Consider the following 20,017-nt stretch of genomic DNA (forward strand, 5'->3'; position numbering starts at 1 on the left):
CGAGGGCTGAAGTGCCCCAGAACCGGTTTGGCCGGATTATGCAAGGGGCAGCCTTGTGCTCCCCATGCAGTGTCTGGTTTCTTTCAAACCTCCCTGCTCTCCACTATCTCCTGTCTGGGGGGGTGTAACACCTCCCTGCGACAGGAAACCCTTTGTCCAGGCCCCATTTGGCTGAGTTTCGGTCAGCTTCAGGGGGTCAGACTCGTGTCTGTGGCAGAGGCATCCATTTTGTGTATCCAAGGTCCTTTTAGAAATTATCCGCATTTAAGTAAAGTAACATGTCTTACCCCTCTAGAGGGGTGGAATGCTATCCCCGTCGCCAGAACTGGCGAGGCGATAGTATTCCAAATCGTATGACACCTTACACGACATGTTTTGATAAAGCCAAACCAGAGTTGCTATATAACCGCGAGGATTATAAGGCACTTAAGAGTATATGGTATGGCATTATCCTGAAACGGCTTAGGGAGTTGTTCCCGACAGCTGCAGACAGGCTCAGCTCATGCTAGAGCTCCATCTCACATTAAACCACGCACTCTGCCTCCAGGATTGATGAGGCCTTCCATAGGAGTGGCTCACAGGTTAAGATGTGTCCAGATATAGATTTAGATATAGGTATACTATATCAAAGTAAAGGGTGATTACACCACCTTACCCCAGCTGAGTGATCAGCCAGTTGTGTCAATTTAAGAACCAGCCAGGGGTGGCAAAAGATATGCTGCAGCCCCTGGGAGGCCTTGGTGGCCCCTATGCCCTGGGCACCTATAGTGCATTATACAGGGGCTGACAAGGAGTCCATTTCCAATTGTGGTATGTGCCTATAGCACATGTATCATTAATTTAGTGAGAGAACAGCAGGCTGGGGGTCTGATCAGCAGGCCCACAGCCTCAGTAGTCGAAAACCAGTGAAGCAAAAAGCAAAAATTTGGGGTGACCATAGGATAGCAGACCCTACTCTCCTACAAAGACTATAACCACAAAGAGTTGAAACAATTCTGCAAGGACCTGGGCATCGCTACCACTGGACTAAGCACCAAGGACGATTTCAAGCAGGCCCTACAAACATGGGTGGAGGCAGGAGCGACGCCACCCCAGAGCGAAGAAAACACAGTCCCAGATGTGCACCGAGAAAACCTCGCAACCACAGCGGAGGACAGAAATACCAACGTAGACATGGGCCTCTCCCACGAAGACGCCCGAGAGCGAGAAAGGAGCCGGCTCCACGAATTGGAGCTCGCCCGACTCCGTCTGGACGGAGAACTACAGCTGGCCGAGAAAAAGATAGCCCTTGAGCAACTACGGCTACAAGGAGACCTAGAGGAGAAACGGAGGCAGAGGGACTTAGAGGAGAAGAAGCTCACGTTCGAGCACGAGCGGGGCTTAAAAGAACTTGAGATCCAGGCCTAAAATGGTGAGGCCAACGTCTCCGGGAACCGGAGCCCACCTCCTCCTGCGGACACGAAGGTCCACATCCCCAAAGATGTCGTCAAAGAATACTACAAAAACGACGACATCCAACAATGGTTTAAGGCCTACGAAGTAGCCATGGCCTCTCATCGAGTACCCCAAAAAGACTGGGGTGCCGGCTTGTGGGGGAAGTTCGTCAACGAAGGGAGAGACGCCCTGCTAGAGCTCCCAGATGCTGAGATGACCTCTTACGAACACATGAAAGCCGCCCTCCTTACTCGCTATGGACTCACCCCCGAGATGTACCGGCAGCGATTCCGAGACTGTAAGAAAATCCCCGGTACTACATGGGTAGAGTACGTGAACTTCTATAGTAGGGCCCTAGAGGGGTGGATCAAAGGCAGCCAGGTCACCACCTACGAGCAGCTGTTCAACCTCATTGTATGGGAGCACCTCTCCAACAACTGTTTTGTCGAACTCAGGCAGCATCTCCTCGACAGCAAGCTGACCGAGCCACGTAAACTCGCCGTCGAGGTTGATTGATGGGTGAGCACCCGGGTCCCCCGGAGCTCGATCGGCGACTACGGCCGAGCTTCCCAGGAGCTACACCGCCCGCGAGGCGGCGGAGGAGGCCAGAACAGGAACCGGGACTCCCCCACGGGGCTGCCCCGACCCCCATTTCGCCATCCCTGGCCAGAAGAGGGACCCCCCCCAGCACGGCCGGGGCCCCGCCCGAACGTTACCTGCCACAGATGCCAGCGGCCCGGTCACTATGCCAATGACCCCCAATGGCCGATGAACCAACGGCCCGGCACCACGGGTCCTCCAAACCGCCAGATCGCTGCCGCCTCCCTGGGAGAAGAAAGGGGCGAATAAGAGAACTATGAAGAAGACCAGACCGAGTGGGAGCCCGCCGCCATGTCCCTGGTATGTCTAGGCGAAAGAGATATGGTACCCCGGGCCCCCATTCCGGGCAACACTCAGAAGTACCGCCAGTGGGTCACCATTAATGGGCGCCGGGCCGAAGCCCTCCGCGACACCGGAGCCAGCGTGACGGCCGTCCGTTGCCACTTGGTGACCACTGACCAGATCCTGCCCAATGTGCTGTGCCCCGTACGGTCGGCAGACAATTCAGAGAGCCTGCGCCAGATGGCCCGAATCCCCTTCGAATGGGGGGGGGAGTGTCGGGCATGCTGAAAGTGACCGTCCGGGACGATGCCCCCGTGGACTGCCTCCTCGGGAACGACCTAGAAAGTTCCCCCTGGGCCGACATCGAGCGGAGAGAGCATCTGGGGATGCTAGGCCTGCCCGAGTGGGTCTGTGCGACCACCCGATCCATGACCGCCCGGACCACCGCCCCGACTGAATCCACCCCGACCGAAGAACCGGAGTGGCCCGCGCCTCCGCCGCCCTCCGTCACCGAAGACGCCGACCCTGAGCCCGGTCCACTGGGGCCCATCCGTGAAGAAATTGCCACGCTCGGCGACCTCCCGGAACTAGCCCAATGGCGCCAAGAAGGTGGCCCCACACGAGAACAGTTCCGCCAAGAACAGAAAACGTGTCCCTCCCTCGAGAGGACCCGACAGCAAGCCGCTGCTCAAGCCGGCGGAGACCCATCGGGGTCCCACTGGGTCTATTGGGACAACGATCTCCTCTACAGCGAACAGAAGATTGACGAACTGGGAGCCAGCCGGGTGCTGGTGGTCCCCCTCCGGTTTAGAGACTTCCTCCTGAACCTGGCACACAATGTGCCCCTCGCCGGGCACCTGGGTCAGGACAAGACCTACAGCCGCCTGGTGACCCTTTCTACTGGCCAAAAATGAGGAATGATGTGTACAATCACTGCCGGACTTGCCCAACCTGCCAAGCCAGCGGGAAGAGCGGAGGGAAACACAAGGCCCCCCTCCAACCCTTCCCAGTCATCAACACCCCATTCGAGCGGGTGGGGATCGACATTGTGGAGCCCCTGGAGCCCCGAACATCCCAAGGTCACTGTTTTATTCTCGTCCTGGTGGACCATGCCACCCGCTATCCCGAAGCCATCCCTCTCCGGATCGTGACGGCCCCCGTGGTGGGCCGGGCGCTGATGGGGATCTTCTCCCGGGTGGGCTTCCCCCGAGAGGTCGTCAGTGACCGGGGTACGAACTTCATCTCCCGATACATGAAGTCCCTGTGGCAACAGTGCGGGGTCACGTACAAATTTACAACCCCCTATCACTCCCAAGGGAATGGACTGGTGGAACGTTTCAATCGAACACTCAAGGAGATGATCATGGGCCTGGAAGAGCCCTTGCGACGCCAATGGGACGTGTTGCTGCCCTGCCTCCTCTTCGCCTATCGGGAGGTCCCTCAGAAGTCCCTGGGGTTCAGCCCTTTCGAACTATTGTACGGACACCCCGTCCGGGGTCCCCACAGCCTGGTCAAAGAAGGCTGGGAGGTTGCAGTCCAAGATGCTCCCCCCGACGTCTACCGGTACCTCCTGACTCTCCGAAACCAGACTCGGCGGTTCCGAGAACTTGCCAAGAACAACCTCGAGGCCAGCCAAGAGGAGATGAAACGCTGGTATGACCAAAACGCCTCTTCCATCGTGTTTGAGCCGGGCCAACAGGTCTGGGTCATGTCCCCGGTCGAACCATGTGCCCTCCAGGACAAGTGGACTGGGCCCTTCAAAGTGGTGGAGCGCAAGAGCCCTGTCACCTACCTGGTGGACATGGAGTCCCCCAGAAACCCCCTCCGGGTCCTCCACACCACCAGGCTCAAACCTCACTTTGTCCGAATGGAACTTAGCCTGCTGATGGCTACTGATGGCGGGCCGAAGACAACTCCGAGCCCCTACCGGACCTCCTGAGCACCTCCGAGAAAGACGGCTCCGTGGAGGGAGTCACCCTTTCCGCTGTCCTGACTCCAGAACCTCGCCAAGACTGCCAAAAGCTGTTGGGTCAATTTGCAGACTTGTTTTCCCTCACCCCCGGAGTCACCCAGTGGTGCGTCCACGATGTTGACACCAGGGACAGCCCGCCTGTGCGACACCGGGCCTACAGAGTTCCCGACCGAGTTCGGACCTGCATTCAATCGGAGGTCTCCAAGATGCTGGCCCTGGGGGTAGTCGAACCCTCTGACAGTCCATGGGCCAGTCCCGTCGTCCTGGTCCCAAAAGCCGCCGCCCCTGGCGCCACTCCCGAACTGCGATTTTGTGTAGACTACCGGGGGTTGAACGCCGTCACCCGGACCGATACTCACCCCATTCCTTTGGCCGATGAACTGATCGACCGCCTGGGGGCGACCCGCTACCTGAGCACATTCGACCTAACCTCCGGCTACTGGCAGATCGGACTCACCCCGGGCGCCCAAGAGCGCTCCGCTTTATCAACCCCCGATGGCCACTACCACTTCAGGGTGATGCCCTTCGGGATGAAAAACGTCCCCGCAACGTTCCAAAGGCTGGTGAATAAGGTGCTGGCGGGGCTAGAAGAGTTCAGTGCCGCATATCTGGACGATATTGCGGTGTACAGCCTCCACTGGGCCGAGCACCTCAAGCACCTCTGGGAGGTCCTGGCGGTCCTCAGGCGGGCCGGACGGACAATCAAAGCAAGCAAATGCCAGGTAGGCCAAGGTTCCGTGACCTATCTGGGACACCAAGTGGGGAGCGGCCATGTGGCTCCCCTCCAACCCAAGATCGACGCCATCATGGCCTGGGAGCCCCCGGTCACCCAGACAGAAGTCAGAGCCTTCCTGGGGCTCACTGGGTATTACCGGCGCTTCGTGAAGAATTATGGGAGCATTGTTGGCCCCCTCACCGAACTCACTTCCAAGAAGCAGCCACAAAGGGTGCACTGGACACCCGAGTGTCAGACCGCCTTTGAGTCTCTGAAGACAGCGATGTGTACCGCCCCCGTGCTCCAAGCCCCCGACTACAGCTGGGAATTCATAGTCCAAACAGATGCCTCGGAGCACGGTGTCGGGGCGGTCCTTTCCCAACTCAACGCTAAAGGAGTTGATCAACCTGTGGCCTTCATTAGTCGACGTCTGCTGGCCCGAGAGCAACGCTGGAGCACCATTGAACGAGAGGCCTTCGCCGTGGTGTGGGCCCTCAAGAAACTCCGACCCTATCTCTTCGGCACCCACTTCCGGGTGCAAACTGACCACCAGCCTTTGCGGTGGTTGATGCAGATGCGAGGAGAGAACCCCAAGTTGCTGCGATGGTCCATCTCCCTACAAGGGATGGACTTCACTGTGGAACATCGCCCCGGCAGCGACCACGCCAACGCCGACGGCCTGTCCCGCTTCTTAAGCCTCGGCGAGGAGAACCCCCAAGAAGATGGGTGACTCTCCCTGCCTTCAGCTGGGGGGGGACGTGTGTTGGACCCGGCCTCGTGGCGTGGTCCCATTCCCCCCACATGGCAGGCCCTCTACGGCGAAGCGACCCTCTCCAACCTTTAACGAGAGCCGCCACTCATGGCGACCCCCGGCTCTATTCTCCTTATAGAGCTTGACTATAGAAGGTCCCTCCCAACCCCTCACTAATTCTAGCGATTCGCTTGGTGAAATTCAGTAAGTGAGATTTTCTTGCTCAGCATTAGTTGGTGCATTTGATTGAAAAAGATTTTGGTGATGGTAAAAGCATTTTCCTGAGTGTCATGTCGTGCGGACACTGTTCCACGATGAATGTTTAGACCGATTTGGACGCGATGCTTGAAATATTATTCCAGTAGGGTATTGTGAGCTTTGAGGGGAGAAGCACCCAGGGGTATGGATTTTCCACTCCCTGATACTTTGTGGAGGATCAAATGAAATCTAGTAATAATTCTCTACCCTCCGTGTGCTTTTCCCACAGATTACAAAGTGTGCGTGAAATAGGGAACCCCATGTTGGAAGGAATGCATTCCATGGATACCTAAGCCAAGATCAGAGGGGACTACGTTTTGGGTCCGGAGGGTCCTGATGAATGCCAGAGTGACCTGACAGTGTGGGCACGATTTAAATGGCAGAAACATGTAGACGCCTTGGCAGTAAGGAGGGGTGAAGGAATCTTAATCTTCTCCTGTCACCCCCATCCTTCACATTTTAAAAACTAGCCAGACAACCCAGGAATAAAGTTTCGAGTGAGTACACATCCAAGCTAGTTTTAACTTTCACTAGCTGCACTTTTCTTCGGTGATCCCAAATTTTCATTGTTTGTATAGTTTTCCCATCCCCTTTGCTCCACACCAGGCGTTGGTGTGCGCAGGGAAGTTAGTAACCAACATAATGATGAAGCATGTCACAATTTTGTGAGTGAGCGCAGTTTTTTCTCTACCTGAGCATGTGCCACCTTTTATTATCCACTTCCCCACTCCTTTGTGCGTGTTGCAGTCATAAATTGGGGAGGTCGGTGTAGAGATGCCACCTCTCCCCCTTCAGGTTGTGTTAAAGTGAGTGCTGTCACCATCAGTGTGTGTACAGTGGCTCATGACCATGAATCATGCAGGGGTGGTGTTGGTTGCACCACAGGCCCACGACGAGTTGTTGCAGGTTGGTCATGCAGGGAGTCCGTCTGTTGCAGCAGCGCCAGTGTTCTGTTGTAGAAGTAATTACCTGAGAGCGAGCCGGCATTCAGCCGTCTTCATGTAACCCTGTGCCATATCTGTTATTTGCTTTTAAAAGACTATCCATACATAGCTACCAAGGTTTCAGGTTGCTATGTGTGACATATTTCATATTTTCAGTGTAATTATGAGTGACATTTCAACGACTATGAGTGACACTGTCTCCGTAACCACAGACCAGAGTCACCCGACGTCACCGCCAAAGACACTTCTGATGCAGGTAGATAAAAAATGAGCATTTGCACGCGGCATTTCTTGAGACCAGTTGTGAGTAGCCCTGTAGCTTGTCCCATTTCTCCTCAGTGAATTGTTTGCTCTATGTTTCTTCGTATGTTCTGCATTTGAATCACCTGGTATAATTCGGTCACGCCTTACATCCAGTGACCAACCTACAGGTGGGCTTACTGGTAAGCTTTTAGTAGGGTATTTGTGACACATAAAATAAAGGCATTTTTTGCTTCAAAAATCATGAGTATCCCACCAGAATCAGGTCTGTCGATAGTTATGTGTCTGTTCATTGGTCAGCGCATTCTGCCATGCCGTCTTCCGTTAATTTCGACCTTCCTTGAAGCATGCCATGGTACTTGTGTGTCCTTCCACTGTTTGGATTGTGGGATCTACTTTTCCCTGCTCCCTTGATGTCTGCTTACAAACACTTTTAGCCTCACAGGGATACTCTGTGTGAATGTACATAGTTACCAGAGTCATTATTTCTCTTTTTAATAATTCATTTTATAGTTTTCTTTCAATGATATTCATGTATATTTTTTAATCTTGCCTTGTAACTAGCCCTTAGCAGATGCACATCCAGACCGCATACTTTAAATACTTTGCTCAACATTCTTTGTTTAAGTCTTAATTTCAATCAGACGTACACTTTAAACTCTCCCTGTGACTGTAGGTCACTGACAGATGCACATCCTGGACGCATACATTTCTGTCAACCATTTAAAATAAATGTTCATATTATATATTTTTACGGACTTGAATTGCAACAGATTTTTACTTTTAAATATATCTACCTACACAGCTAACCAGACTTATAATGCTACATCTTACCCCAACACCCATACTACCAACCTGCCGTAAGAAAATAAAGAGCTATGACGCAGCCAGTGCTTGCCACGTCAGAGCTCTTTTTTCCTAACTGTACTATTTGGTTTCGTTTTTTGTGAAATCGGTTGATGTTTTAACACTTTTGAGACAACAGTGTTGCGCAATAAAAGTGTTTTTCATAAACTGATATATGGTTTCTTTGCTGCTATAGGATAACTTACATTTGTTTGACAAACTCAATATATTTTCAAAAGCTCGCAAAGTATTGCAATCTGTTCTTTCACAACCTTTTCCTTTCATTATTTTAACTGACCTTACTGCTGCAAAGAACCTTAAATATAAGAAAGGGCACTCACGAGAGGCCCCTGCCGTGAGCGAGAATGAGCCAGCTTTATGAAACTGAACAGAACTCAACTTGTTGTGCAGACAGTCAGTGACTGCAGAGCTCTGAGCTGTGTCACTTTCACAATTGCTTTAGGAGCTCCCAGCTGTGAAGTTACTTTGTGCAGCTGCCTGCATACAGGGAAATGCAGAGCAGCCTCGCAGCTAAACTAGCACTTACAGGCGGAATGAAGAAGTGGATTTGGCATCCGGTGCTGTGGGACATAGTCCAGCGCTATATAGTGCTTTAAAGATATGGTCCCTTCTCCTCCCCCCAGCAGACAACAGGTCTCCTGGGATTTGTACCCTTTACCAAGCAGCTGCAGTGGTGTGGCAGCCAGCACTGCATTTGTTAGTCCGGCACTATATAGCGTGCAGAAGATATGACCCATCTTCCTCCAACAACAGACAAACAGATCTCCTGGGACTAATAGTCCCTTTAGCAGGCAGTCTGTTGATAGTGCGCATGGCTCTTTGTTGATAATTAATGCTTGCCACAGTGGAGTGCTCTCCAGACCAGGCCGAATGGGGCTTTACGGGTGGTCAGTCATAGCTCCGATCCTGTTCTTTCCTGTCTCCTCTGATTCCGTACTCTTGCATGGACACATACTGACTGGGTTACTACTTTGTCTCTTTACCATAGGAGAGCAGAGCCACAGACAGCACAGGCCCTAGAGACTGCCAGGTCCAAGGATTCATTTGGTATCAGTCCACTCTCTCAAACTCAGATGCCTTTTTCAGCACCTTTAGTACTACAGCTGCCTCCAGGGCTCCTTCCTGTCATGCTGGTTCTCTCTCTTCCTACAACGTAGGATACAGAGTTAGTATACATAACACCCTACCAAGTGTCTTTTCAGATCCTGAAAGCCTCAAATTATTAAAGACAGCATTACTCCTCCACTAACGTGACTTATAGTCATAATGCTGTCCTTGTTCAGAAATAATTCTGTGTTCGTGGGAAGACTGAGGACGTTCTTCTGACAATAAATGCGTACATTAAATAAAGGTATACTCTAATCGTACGCTGAGACATAATGCAATGATTAATGATACACAATATAGGTTTGAGCCTCTTACATTGATTCAACACAAGTATTGTCAATTACATTAACCTATAAGAAACAGGTATAGGATTTCTCTTTTAGCAGAGTTTACATTTGTTCTCTAGAAGTTAGGAGTAGGAATTCATTTTTAACATTCAAAGACCTCTTTTTTAATGAGATAAATTAACAAAATAAAACTGGTCCTTTTAATAGAACTTGTATCACTACTCTAAGGAGTTAATGGATATTTAGGGATTGAGCAAGCTATATTATTGTTTAAGTCAACTGCCTTCAAGTCATATGTAATGTTGGCTGGCACAAAACCATGCAAAAGGTTTTCTTACAGAATAGGGAACCACACATTAGAAAAGGTGCAGTCTTTTTCCTATCTCGGTCTGTTATTTGACGGTTCATTCAAATTTGATTCCCTGGTGGAAGAACGATGTAGCAGATTGGTATCCTTAAATGGTGCTATAGCAGGCTATGGGCGTAGGCTGGGTCGTTGGTCCCCTGAACAAATTATGAACTTGTATAGTTCTATATGCTGTTCCAAAGCTACGTATGGTTCTGAAGTGTGGATTTTGTAAATGTTGACCAATTGCAGCGGGAGGAAAACAAATACTTGCGATCGATCTTGAAAATACCCCGGAGTACCCCTGCTGTAATTGCTCACAGGGAACTAGGGAGGCCATATATTGAGGACCTGGTTAAGCTCAGACCGATTATGGCATGGATAAAAATCTGGGCAAACCCTGAGGCAGTCTTGAGCAGACACATTTTAAGAGACTGCTTGGATAGGGATAAAGGCCTGGAAATATCGTGGCTGAAATATGTGAAGACTACCTTGGAAGACCTAGATCAGAAGGATCTTTTTATAAACCCCACAGCAATTTCACCACTGGACAAACCTAAAAATAACAAAGCGCTTTTGGACTGGAGAGCCACTCGTAGAGCAGCAACTGAAGGGACCAAACGCTCAGTAAGTGCCCATGGCCTTGTTAAGAGCACGGAGGTTATGAACCGTACCTTTATCTTATGTATAATGCTCAGGAGAGGTTTTTTAATGTCTCGTTTTAGGCTCAATCTTTTACCTAATTTATTAGCTGATCCACCAGGTTTTACCTTATCAGTTGAGCAGAAGGGTGCCTGCGGCTGCGACAATAGGTCTCCGCAGGGCACCCTTCATTTTGTACTCTTGTGTTCTTTTTACATAACACCTAGGCGTAGATTTCTGGTGGATATTTTAAAACAGGCCAAGTTGAGACATGCTAAAGCCGCTCTACTCTTCTTGCAAAGGGCGAATGACCCCCGTACATTGTGCTGTGTAATGAATTTCTTGAAAGTTTCTTTAAGATTAAGGAAAACAAGAGGGTCGGCCTGATTGTGGACTTTGTAAAACTTTTTAAATCATTTGTATAAATATTAGTCGGGGTCTAGAAAATATTTAATTATGTTTTAAATTGTGTATATATATGTGCTTTTATGGTGTTTTTTAATCACCGAATAGAGATCCTTTGAATTGAATATTTAGGGATTGAGCAAACTATATTAATATTTAAGTCAATTGCTTTAAAGAGAAATATTAAATATGAATGGCTATATATTTAACAGAGACAAATCATGTGACATAACCTTTAGTGTCAAATTGTACTAAGAAAATAATTAAATTAAATGTGCACAGGTTTAAAAGAATATCATTTAAGTGATCAATATAATCGTGTGGAAATTTATCGTGAATTTATACTATATATTTGCGATGTCATTCTCATTTACAATTGTTTTGATATCTTGAATGGCTTTCATGTTCTCTTTTTTGAGTGATAATTGACGTTTTAATTATAAAATGTTTTGTTTGTGTATGTATTATGCTTTTGAAGATATGGTCTTATGTGAAGCAAAGTAAAACATATGATAACTGTTTGTCTATCTGTCTTTTTTGGATAGAAAATATTGTTTCTAATAACCCAATAAACATGTAAACAATATTATTGTGTTGGATAAACTAGGGCTCTGGCCAAGCTCAATCGGCTTTGGCTTTCCCACCCACGGGTGCCTGGACTAAGTTCAGTGCTCCATCATTTAAACAGAATTCCAAGCTATTGTACCCCCACACTACGCCACTGGACATACGTGCCGGTGGGGTGTCCGTGCTTTCTGGGTTACTAACAGTTCTGCGAAGGGGTCAGGGATGCAGTGGTAATTCAAACCCAACTTTGTTCTTTAGCATAGCACTCACAAGTACTGTACTAAAAAAATACACTATATATGTTTAAAAGTGTTTATTTCAACCGTCTAATCCTGTTGCGTAGTACATGAGTGATAACCACACAGAATATAATTAGAACAGCACTCATGTATGTTACTAGCAGCAAGAATAATATGAACATTGGTAACAAGAGTGGGATGTTCCTAGGATCTTAGCAACTGGAAGACTACTTCTATGTGCTATACTATGAGAGTTTGGAGTAGCTAACTTGCCTCTAAAGTTTCTTGGGACTCGGTAGACTGCATTCCTGTTCACATTGGAGAATCTGTGACTATCAGACTTTTGTCGAGAAAGAGTGTTTCCTTGGAAAAAACACAAATCACCTGGGCTTGGCTCTGCTCCTCTCTGATTGGCTCTCAGCATAGGTACGGATGCTGCAGCCGTATGGCAGGAGCTCTTGCGATAAACTGGGGCGAAGACCTCCCTAATTCAGTGGTCAATTCATGAGGTACATTTAGTGTTAACCACTGACTTTTACTCTACATTGGGAGACTTCCCATTAATCCGAGACATAACTGCTATGAACCAACATGATGAAAATATGTCAAACAAGACTACATGTATATTTTTCACATTCACTGTCAGACCTTGTAAGGCAGATATCGTGCAGTTGGTAGCAGACTTGTGTCGCCTTGTGTGGTAGCAAAGTTATTGTTTGGCTAATTGAAACATTCATGAGTTCTCCGAAAGATAATGACATGCTGCATATCGGCCAAACACAGCCAGGATAATGTGTTGTGAGTTTACAACAGTTGTGCGTCTAGTTATCTATTTGGGAACATAATATCGTCTGTGATAACCATGTAATCATGTAAACAATGTTTAGGTAATATATGTATTTGTATTTTTGTGATTGAGGATTGTTCTAATGAAATATATGTGCTTTCAGAATGCTATCAATTAAATTGTCTCTGTAAATTGGACCTTACCTTGTGAAGCACATGAATAAATTATTAGTGAATCCTCAGGCCCTTCTTTCTGCAGCTCCTGAATCTCATAATGATGGCGACAAACAGATAATATTCCAGGTAGAAGGCGGACACAATGATGCCGCAGACGGCAGCAAACAAATAGGATCCCAGGTAGAAGGTGGACACTAAGGCACCGCAGTCAGCAGCAAGTGTTTGGAGACACAATGGTTTTGCACAAGCCCTATGCAGCCTAAGAGAGCTGCACACTACTTTTTTTGCAACTAAGCAGCTTTGGAGAATGTCACACTGGTTTTACACAACAGCTGACACATTGCTGCAAGCTTCCAACCAAGGTCTCGAAGGAGAATCTTCACATATAACAGTTTATACAAATTACGAGAAACTGCACAAATAAGGCTCTTTCATGAAACAACAGGAACTCTTGAAGAATAAATTATTTGAAGAGGTTATACCAGAAAGACTGTGCAGCAGGCGAAAAAGAGGCCAAGAATCACATAGAGACCCTCATGATCCCTAATGCATGAATAAAAAAAAGAAATCATGGCTGTGGTTCTCATTTATAATCCAATAGCAAATTGTATTTTAACGGAATATAAAAATAAATAGGAGTATGTTGGAGGTTGGTTAGAAGAAGCCATCAATGTTCCCTTCTCCTTGAAGTGAGGTCAGAACCTCAGGAACACTCACAACAATGACCGACATATCTGGGGCCGTTGGTGTACATACATCAGACCGTCCGCCCTACTTATGGGAGGCATTCTGACCTACTTGCTTCTCTTCAGGAACATTATGAAAAGACAGGCAGTCTCAAACAAAAAAACCTAGGATATATGACCCAGACTCCCTTGTGGAAAGCTCTCAGTGTAGCAAGCACATTATTTTTTTGTTTTCCAAAAAGCAAACTCTCACTTTAGGAGTAAAGCAAAAAAGTCTGCTGGGCACCCGTGTGAAACATGGCAGCCACTCAGCAAACTTTAGGTGCTTTTAGAGGAGTTCCTGTTGCTCCTCTGAAGACACAGGGATAGCCAGGTTGGTGAAGATCGCTAAACATGGGGGACTCTAGTCCAATGGGGTAGTGGAAGTTGGTACACGTGCTCCTCTGGCAGACCGTGGACAAATTGTCAAACTATACATGAGGGGGACAGTCTTCAAATGTAACTCAAAAAAGAAAAATCACTAAAAAAAGACAGGCAGGATTTAGGGTGTGGCAGACAGAGCACTCTATCAAAAATGCAACACAGCGTTGTACCAGCCAAACCACCGGTCCTCCCACCAGCCCAGTTTAGAGTTGGAGAGACAGTCATCTTTCCATTGGAGATCACATTGGGTCTGTCAATGAAAAACTTCTTCCGAAGGAGAAGGGGCTCTCGGAGAAACCCCATCAGGCATTATTAGATAAAGAAGCGCTATATGAGAACCTTCAAATAAAAATGTAAGTCAATTTTGCATGTGACAAATGCATGTTTAAATCCCTCGTATGGGAGAATGCTTTCAAGTACTCATCATTCGGTAGCATTTTAATGGATTATTAACAAGAGGAATGGCACTATACACACATTTTTCGTTTTCTAAAATAAATCTGGTATTTATTGGGTAAAAACTACTGACTTAGGTTCCCAACACAGGAGTGAAGCCCAGATCCCAGTATTACAGGTAGCACTTCTCTCTTCATTAACACAGATGCAGAGGTGGTACCGTCTCAAGCAAAGAACCGCCTCTCCCTCTGAGAGAAGGCACACTGAGGAGAATAGTCCACTCTGATACCACTTGCGCTTGACTCCCTGCTGAAAGCAGTCAAGCTATCGAGATTTGACCCCTCTATTGCCAAATAAACTAGGCTCCTTGCTGACATCACAAACTATCTTTATAGTTTAGGGAAGAAATCACATTTAACATCTCTTTCCATACAATCAGCAATCAAATATCGTGAATTCAAAAACATTTTTTGTTTTCTTTTACAAATCAAAACATACATTTGTTAGTAATATTTAAAATCTAGTCATCATTGTGTACATTTCATAGTCTCATGATTGTTCCTGCTGTATCATAATTTAGTTCATGTTAGCGTTAAAGTAAATTGAATTTGATCCTGGTACACACCTCTGTGGTGTGGTTTTTAAAGGCTCTTGGATGTCCGTACATGGGTGGTGTTTGGATGTTTGGTTAAGTATCATTAATACCGATTAATAAACTATTGGGTTTCAAATGTATTATACCACTAATGGCTGTACAAACCACTGGTTCCTAAATAGAATTTGTTCAGTTTAAAACTTGTTCCTGTTAACGTGAAGGTAAAGTGAGTTTGACTCTGGAGCAAACCCCTGTAGTGTGTTATGTATAGGATGGGTGTGCTGAAGAGCAGTCTCGTTGCTGTTTCTCATTGGATGGGTCGTGGTGGTGGTGATGATGGTCGGCAGCAGGAAGAACTTCCCGGACTCAGCGCTTTGTTAAAATGACCTCGGTGGAAAGCTTTAGTTTCTACTATCTTTGGCTACTGAAGATGTATCCTTTCTAATGATGTGCATATTATATCGGTAAACTCCTTCCTCTACACAAGGCTGGGCTATAAGAACAGTACATTTGGCAGCTCCGGCAACACAAGATCTATCTTATTTGTGGTCTGAAGACGTCCCAACTGCATCACAAAGTTTCACTGTTTTCTCACGAGGCAGCACTTTTTATGTCAATTCATTCACCGGCAGAGTTTATAGAACACAAGTTTCTTTTTGCTTGTAAATACAAACCTCATTATCATTTGTGTTAAAATTTACTTCTGAATCCAGATTTATTTTCCAGTGACAAGGTTAAAAAACATGTAAAGCAGGGAGTCAATAGTTCTGGACTCTAAGAGCTGGAATTTTTTATTGCTCAAGATTCAATCTTTCCCTAACACTCAACCTTTCAGAAACCTATTCAGAACTAAACTTTTTGTCAGCTCTCTCTCCCATCAATAATTTCGCAATCATGCACAGATTCTGTCCTTTCACCAGTTAGGAGATGTTTGGGTGATTCTCTGTAAATAAGAAACATCTAAAATATATTCATATACAATTAATCTCACTGTGAATCATTTACATAGTTAGTGGTGAGCCAGCAAATATCCCAAGGGTCCAGCTTGATGTTGGACATCTCTGGGGAAGTGCCACTATGGTGGGTGCTTTTACATATGCATGTGATGATCAAAATGAGCATAATTTTTCCAGCGTCAGGGCTTCGGAGGTAAACGTTGTGCACTGCAAGCATTAACTCTCAGAATTACAGGTCACATTTTCCTACTTTGACTTCCTGTGCCTTTGGACGTTGTTCTCTAGCTGCTGTCATTGAACCAGTCATTGTACAAAATGGGCAAACACCAAAACCAGCTACAAATATTCTCCAGTCTGTGCTCGTTAAACTTATTCAAGTGTGTTGTGTTTATAGGTTTTATCACTAATCCCTGTGGTTAGCTGAAAATCCTTTCCACAACTACTTCCAAATCCACTGCAATGGTATGGTTTCTCCCCTGTATGGGTTTGCTGATGTCTTCGTAGTATTGATAATCGAATAAAGCTCTTCGCACATTCAGTGTACTTGAATGACTCCCCCCCTGCCCCCCCAAGTGTGTTCGCTGCTGGTTTCTTAATGTTGAATGGTCACTAAAACGACTTCCACATTTACTGCAGTGGTATGGTTTTTCCCCTGTGTGTGTATGTTGATGATTCCTTAATGCTGAGTAACGAGTAAACCTACGTCCACATTCACTGCAGTGGTAGAGGTTTTCACCTGTGTGTATTCGCTGATGTCTTTGTAGGTCTGATAATTGACTAAAGCACTTCACACACTCACTGCACTTGAATGGCTTTTCCACATTGTGTATTTGCTGATGATTCCTTAATTTTGAAGATTCCTTAAAACTACTTCCACATTCACTACAATGGAATGGTTTCTCCCCTGTGTGCACTCGCTGATGTATTTTGAGGTGTGATAAACGACTGAAGTTCTTCACACATTCACTGGTTTCTCCACTGTGTGTGTTCGCTGATGTCTTCGTAGGATTGATAATTGACTAAAGCTCTTCATGCATTCATTGCAATGGTATGGTTTTTCCCCTGTGTGTGTTCGCTGATGCATTTGGAGGTGTGATAACAGTCTGAATCTCTTCACACATTCACTGCATTGGAATGGCTTTTCTCCTGTATGTGTCCGCTGATGTTCTTGTAGGTGTGATAACCGACTGAAACTCTTCATACATTCACTACAATGGTATGGTTTTTCTCCGGTGTGTGTTTGCTGATGTCTTTGAAGAATTGATAACTGACTGAAGCTCTTCACACATTCATTGCAATGGTATGGTTTTTCCCCAGTGTGTGTTCGAATATGTTTTTTTAGGTTTGATGACCCACTAAAGCTCCTCACACATTCACTGCAATGGTATGGTTTTTCCCCAGTGTGTGTTCGATTATGATTTTGTAAGTCTGATGACAGACTAAAGCTCTTCACACATTCACTGCAATGGTATGGTTTTTCCCCAGTGTGTGTTCGCAAATGTGTTCGTAGATTTGATACCTGACTGAATTTCTTCACACATTCATTGCACTGGAATGGTTTTTCCCCTGTGTGTGTTCGCTGATGAACTTGGAGTTGTGATAAATGACTGAATTTCTTCACACATTCATTGCAATGGTATGGTTTTTCCCCTGTGTGTGTTCGCTGATGATCTTTTAGGAGTGCTAACTGACTAAAGTTCTTCACACATTCATTGCAATTGCACGTTGCTTTTCCTGTGTGTGTCTGCTGATGGCTCTTTAGTAGTGATGACAAACTAAAGCTCTTGCTGCTTCCGTATGATTCTTCTTTCTTGGGTAGTGTCTCTGGGTCGGGTTTATATTCGTCTGCATCCCATGACTGTGATTCCTGAGGAGCTAACATGGTTGATAAAGCCCTTGTGTTATTCTCACATTCCCTGTATGTGTGTGGTATTTTGGATGCTTGATTTCAGATTTCACAACAAAATAAAAGACTCAACAACTACATATATTATAATTGTGGCAAGTAAAGCTTCTTTGTATGTGGTTATGTCTTTAGATTGTATAAGGGTTGTGCATGCTTACGGGTAAAGATTAGTCTTCCTTCTGGTCGATGCAAATTGGGACAGTCTTGTAGATCAGAGACCCTCTCTTTCCTTTACTCTTCAGTTGTCTGGCTCTACTCCATTGTGCTTTTCTCCTGCTGTGGTTTAGCCAGAAATAGTTTACAATATGCCTAGTGCACTGAATGGTTGTCAGCTATCATTACAGGAAACAGAGCAATGCTGTATCCACCTCACACCGATCCAATGATCAAAGCTTGGAGGCTTGTTTATACAGGCAGTGGTTAGTTATTGTTGTTGCGTTCATTTTCTAGAGGTCATTTCTTCCTCTTGTGGCGTGGAGGTGCACAGCTCAGACACATAGATCCACTGAATTGCTCTTGACTGCTTCTTCCAGGATCTATCAGTTTATGTTCAGGTTCCTCAGTCTCTGACTGTGCAGCTCTTCTCCTGAATATTGGAGCTCATAGTTTGACAGCTTTTTGTAGATTTACACTATTATTTTCATTATTCAGAATCATTTGAGCATTCAAGGCTGGTTTCCTGTTGGATTTAAAGAGATTTATCACTAAATAGAAATGTAAGAGAATGTAAATACACCATATTTTACTATTTGTTAAAGACATCTCTTCTTTACCATTTTTGAAAGAAACCAAGAGTTGTTTCACCATACACAGATATTTAACTAAATGTTCTATTGAACATGCCACATCTTAATTCAGAAAAGGAGGTGATAACTTAGTAAAGAAAAGGCACTCATGGAGAACCCATTCGCTAGAGGTATTTTTATTTATTTATTTATTTAAAAGGTTTTATATAGCGCTGCTGGACCCGAGAGTATCAGAGCGCTTTACATAGTTAAAAGAAGATAACATAGTAACATTAACAGGAATATAATAAATACAGACTACAGTTTTTTAGTTTATAGGAAGATTAAAAGAAACAATAGAAGAAGAATGAGAGAAAGAAGAAAGGGAGTTGGGTAAGTGAAGAGGTCATGGGAGGGGAGTAGAGGAGGGATTTGGAGGGTAGAGCATAATGAAGGAGGGGAAAAGCGGTAGGGTAAGAGCGCTTATAGATAGAAGGGTACTTAGTAGGATTCAGGATAGATAAAAATTAGGGTCCCCAGTGTTTATTGAGGAGAAGTAATTTGAGTCTCTTTTTGGAGAGATGGTAGGAGGGGTTGCAGCAAAGGTCTTTGGGAAGAGAGTTCCAGATCGTAGGGGCATTGCCGGAGAATGCACGAGATTGGGTCTTTTTACATTTGAGTTTAGGAGGGATAAGTACAAGGGAGTTAGTACTTCTCAAGGATCTGGTGCAGCCTGCTTTATGTAGTTTACTTGAAAGGTAGGAGGGGGTGTCTTGGTGAAGTGCTTTGTGTGTAATGCATCTTGTATGTGGAGCGGCCTTCAATTGGGAGCCAGTTAAGATTTTTGAGGGCAGGAGAGATGTGGTCAAATTTTCTCCACTCAGCGATCAGTCTAGCTGCTGTGTTGAGGACAGCTTTAATCGGTGCCAGGTGGGCTTTGGGCTTAATTTGTTGTGATCTGTTCTGGAGAAAGGATGTGAACCATTTGAGTACATTGCCTTCAAAACCAAATCACTCTTTAAGGGTGGTCAGCAGGGTGGGATGATGTACCATATCAAAGGCGGCCGAGAGATCAAGGAGGATAAGTAAACAGGATTCGCCTTTGTCAAGAGAGCGATGAATGTCATCAGTAATATTGAGCATCGCTGTTCCTGTGCTGCATCCCTTCCTAAATCCAGATTGGGAAATGTCGAGTAGATTGAAAGAGGAGATATGATTATCTAGCTGGGAAAGGACACATTTTTCAAGGGCTTTAGAGAGGAAAGGAAGGTTGGAGATGGGGCGCAGATTGTTCAGATCATTGTGGTCGGCAGTGAGGTTTTTAAGAATGGGGGATATTTGGCCTAGCTGAAGGGAGGCAGGAACGCAACCGGAAGAGAGTGAGGAGTTGATGATGTCGGACCAAATAGGGGCAATGATATGCTTGAGCTCTTGAACTAAATGGGCAGGGAGGGGGTCGTTGGAATGTGAAGACGGTTTAAGTTTGGAGATGATGTTGATGATATTGGTTTAAAAACGCTCCATGAAGCCTTGTTTTTGGGAAGGGAATTCGTCGGTGAAGATGCAGGTTGGGTGCTGGAAAGGAGGGGGTGTGCAGGGTCGAGGTGTTGGAGTGCGGGGGGAAAAAGAGAGCTATCAGTACTAGGGAGGGAAAGTAGGATGGGCGGTTGTCGGGAAGGAGGAGGGGGGG

The 20,017-nt window shown here is 46.2% G+C and overlaps 1 protein-coding gene across 1 annotated transcript in view; it reads right to left on the minus strand.

Annotated features, from left to right (window-relative positions):
- Positions 1 to 20,017, minus strand: part of LOC144758345 (uncharacterized) — a 148,603-nt gene that overhangs the window by 90,906 nt on the left and 37,680 nt on the right. Inside the window, exons 2-4 of the mRNA XM_078646422.1 lie at positions 16,693 to 17,637; positions 16,324 to 16,618; positions 16,152 to 16,234 (exon numbers count right to left, since the gene is read on the minus strand). Coding sequence (XP_078502548.1) covers positions 16,152 to 16,234; positions 16,324 to 16,618; positions 16,693 to 17,637 — 1,323 coding nt within the window. The remainder of the gene's footprint in view (positions 1 to 16,151; positions 16,235 to 16,323; positions 16,619 to 16,692; positions 17,638 to 20,017) is intronic.

This window comes from Lissotriton helveticus, chromosome 1_1 (genome assembly GCF_964261635.1).
Source record: "Lissotriton helveticus chromosome 1_1, aLisHel1.1, whole genome shotgun sequence".
Classification (NCBI taxonomy): domain Eukaryota; kingdom Metazoa; phylum Chordata; class Amphibia; order Caudata; family Salamandridae; genus Lissotriton; species Lissotriton helveticus.